Below are 3,455 nucleotides of genomic sequence, written 5' to 3' on the forward strand. Positions count from 1 at the left end.
GTTTGCCACTCTTGGCAAGTAATTGGCCTACGTGTCCTGACACACTGCGGTGTGTGTCCCCTCGGGGCATGACGGATGGCCGAGTGTGGAAGGGTTATCAGCAAGAGCTTGGCTAGTTTCAGATGTGATCTTGTCACACAGATCTCCCCTCCGCACACACTCCCTAGCCCTTGGAAAATGAAAGGTATTTTGCTTACTTCCTTATTTTTGGTTTCCACAGTGACTTTGCCACCAGAGCTTTCTTTGATTTCCACTTCAATATAAGCTTCTTTGTCATCCGGGATCCAAGCTCGCTTCTTTCCTGGAGGAGAGGAGAGAAGGGAAGGGAAGGGAAGGGAAGGGAAGGGAAGGGAAGGGAAGGGAAGGGGACACAAGACAGGTTGAAATGTAGGAAACCATTTGAAATTGTTGACTGAAAGCCACATAAATGCAGTCTGACAATGTGGAAGGACCGTGGTTATTCCTTCCTATGTTCTTGGTCATAGGAGCTGGGGTTTCTTTGCTTTTTTTCGTGTTTGCCAGCTGTTTAATTTGCTGGGATCAAGTAGGGATCATAGAATAGAATTGTTTAGGTTGGAAAAGACCTTTAAGATCACCAAGTCCAACTGTTCCCCTAACCCTGCCATCCCACCACTAAACCCTGGCCCTAAGCACCTCGTCTGCCCGGCTTTTAAATACCTCCAGGGATGGGGACTCGACCCCTTCCCTGAGCAGCCCCTTCCAAGGCAACTTTTAGTCTGACAGAAGTCTGCTGTTCATGTGTGCTTGCACTCAGACCGTTGTGAAAAAAGGACGGTGAGAGAAAGCAAAACTTTCAGTTTGCCGAGCCCAGAGAAGCAATTTGGGCCCTGGAGCTCTGAGGATGGCAAGCTGTGAGCGGACACCTCCCAAATGAAACAGAGCTGCAGAAGGGTTTGCCACCAGTCCCTCAGCCCTCCTGCCCCTCAGGGTGGGAGGAGATGAACAGCCACCTCCGTCCACACCTCAGCAACAGGACAGCCAAAAACCTGCTTTTCCTACTTCTGGGATCTTCCTGCCCTCCAGGGTGATGGGGACAATTCTGCAGCACCTGCAATACCATGGGTACCAGCACGGGGAAAGGGACAGGGACGTTTTCCAAAGAGACCCATGGCCAAGGGCTCCCCTGGGGCTGTACCGAGCGCTGCCTTGGGGTCTTACCATCGAATGGTATTGTCTGAAGCTTCAGCTGTTCTGTGTAGCTTTTCCGGAGGTAATCAGCAGCCTCGCCAAACTCGCTCATGTCCAGCAAAGACATTTTGCCCAGCTGGAGGAAGACTTGGTAACAGCGAAGGAAGAGTGAAAGACACCTGAATGCTGAAAGGAGGGAAGGGACAAGGAGTCAGTGCACAGGCAAAGCACCCACTGCTGGGCTGCTAACCAAGAGCAACACAGTCACCGAACACGCTTTTAAGTTTTAGAGAGCGAGAGAAGACAGCGACAACAATACTAACTAATAATAGCTGTAATCACCAGACAATTACTGAATGCTTTCCCTTCGGCTGCTATCAACCCCACACTGCAAAGTGCCAGCTGGGTGAGCCAGCACTGCTTAGGTGTCAAAACCCACATTCGCATTTTAGGTGTCATCAGAGATCCTCAACGACACCCCTGTTCTTGATAAACTCAGCTAAAAACTACCCCAGCCCTACAGAGCTGTTGGAGCCCTGGTGCCCTGCACAACGCCTCCGCAGAGACCCTGGTATATGTTGCAGAGCAATATTGCAGGAAGATAAAGGCAAGCCTGGAGGTGTGATCCCTGGGAAGACCCCTTCTAGAAGACCGCTGACAGCTGGTTGGAAAAGCGCTTTTATGAGAATGCTTTCTAATGTCCATCTAATGTGGTTTCACACAGCAGAGCTCTGAAATGCCGCAGCTATCACAACCGTAGCCACTGCTGGTAGCCAGCAACCTGGCAAAAATGCTCTCGATCCAGGTCTGTCCCACCCTCCCCGTAGCACCAGCGTCAGCCCCTGTCCTGCGGGAACATCCACCCTGCAGAGGTGAAGCGGGTTAGTAGCAGAGGACAAGCGTGCACACAGACATGCTCTTTATTACTAACCTTGGTGATAGGACTGAGTGGCTGTGTGCGTGCAGCAAAGCCCCTTTTTATTGTGTCTGTCAAGGTCAGAGTGGGAAAAGATATGTCAGAAATTCCCATGTGTCATGTCCACACAGCTCCATTGGTGCTGCTGTCCCACTGCCTGGAGAGACACAAAAGGCAAACTTCTCTTTTATCTCTCTGCAAATGCAGCCTGGTTATTTTTATTCCTGTATTGTCAGGCGAGTACAAAGGCAGAGTGAGAGGCTCCAGCTCCCAGAGGCAGCGCAGCACTCCAAGCCTGCCCGTGCTGCCTGCTCTGGCAGCGAGCAGAGGAACCAGAGCTTCACCATTTCCTCCTGCACCTGAGCAGTCGGTCCTCCTGCTGCTTCCCCGCTGCCTGGTGGGATGCGTGTGGCCACTGGCTTTCCAAGCTGGAGCATCCCAACCTCTCGCTCAGCTCTGGTTCAGCCTCTCCCCAGCCAGACTGCCCGGGAGCTGGGGACTGGAGAAGGACCTCGGGGCTTGGCCTCTGCTACTCCCTTGTCTTCTTCTCAAAGGGCTCAGCTTGTTTCCCAAGACACACCAGCCGCTGCCCATTTAACACCAAACCTCACAAACATCAGAGTTTTCTTTTCTGGTTATAGGCAAGTGAAACTCGATGGTTTTGTGAGAGGGGTCTGATGCTCCCTGGAGCCACAGCGGCGCGTGGGCTCGAGCCCCCTTGCTCTGTCTTGCTGATGTGGATGGGCTCTGCTGGGACCCTCAGGTCCTGCTCCCAGAGCGCGCTTGCCTTGGCTTGGGAGCCTAGTTCGTGGCTCAACCAGATTAAAGATCTCTCTACAGGGAGGTTTCTGGGTTTCCTCAGCACCATTTTACCTGGGCAGCACCCAAAGACACCATATACAACATGGTGATCACAGCCCAGAGCATACTTCTGTCCTGACAGCACTGCCATGGGCTGCCCGAGACAGGAACAGGACCCGGTGGGGGGCAGCCAGACCCACACCCATGCCACGGGGATTTCTGTGCCAGGCTCGAGGAAAAGCCATTTTAGTTGCTGGCATCTGAAGTGCAGTGATGTTTTTGCCTCTGGGCTGGCCACGTTGCTGCCTTCCCCAAGGACTCTCATGCCTGCCCATCGAGTGCTCTACTCCTTTCTTTGCCTTTGCTTTTGTGTGTTTAAAAAAGCAAAGCAGGGCTGGATGTTTTTTTGCACCCCGTCTCCCTCCTGCCCACACCAGGCCAGGACGTGCCTCTGTCAAGGGCCGGACCAGCACGCACCTTCCCCCAGCCAGGGGCCCCACGGAGCAGCCCAGTGCTTGCAGCCGGGAGGTGCGTGCCCCGCCAGGGTGGGCCACCGCCGCTCAGCCCCCCGGGGGACACGGCCGGTCCT

At 53.8% G+C, this 3,455-nt stretch overlaps 1 protein-coding gene across 1 annotated transcript in view; it reads right to left on the reverse strand.

Annotated features, from left to right (window-relative positions):
• The window catches only part of MYH7B (myosin heavy chain 7B), a 28,748-nt gene extending 27,472 nt beyond the window's left edge, over nt 1–1,276 (reverse strand). The window contains exons 1-2 of the mRNA XM_009637387.1: nt 1,180–1,276; nt 198–301 (exon numbers count right to left, since the gene is read on the reverse strand). Coding sequence (XP_009635682.1) covers nt 198–301; nt 1,180–1,276 — 201 coding nt within the window. The remainder of the gene's footprint in view (nt 1–197; nt 302–1,179) is intronic.
• Nucleotides 1,277–3,455: the final 2,179 nt, after the last annotated feature.

The sequence above is a fragment of the Egretta garzetta genome, unplaced genomic scaffold (genome assembly GCF_000687185.1).
Source record: "Egretta garzetta isolate BGI_Z169 unplaced genomic scaffold, ASM68718v1 scaffold24, whole genome shotgun sequence".
Taxonomy (NCBI): domain Eukaryota; kingdom Metazoa; phylum Chordata; class Aves; order Pelecaniformes; family Ardeidae; genus Egretta; species Egretta garzetta.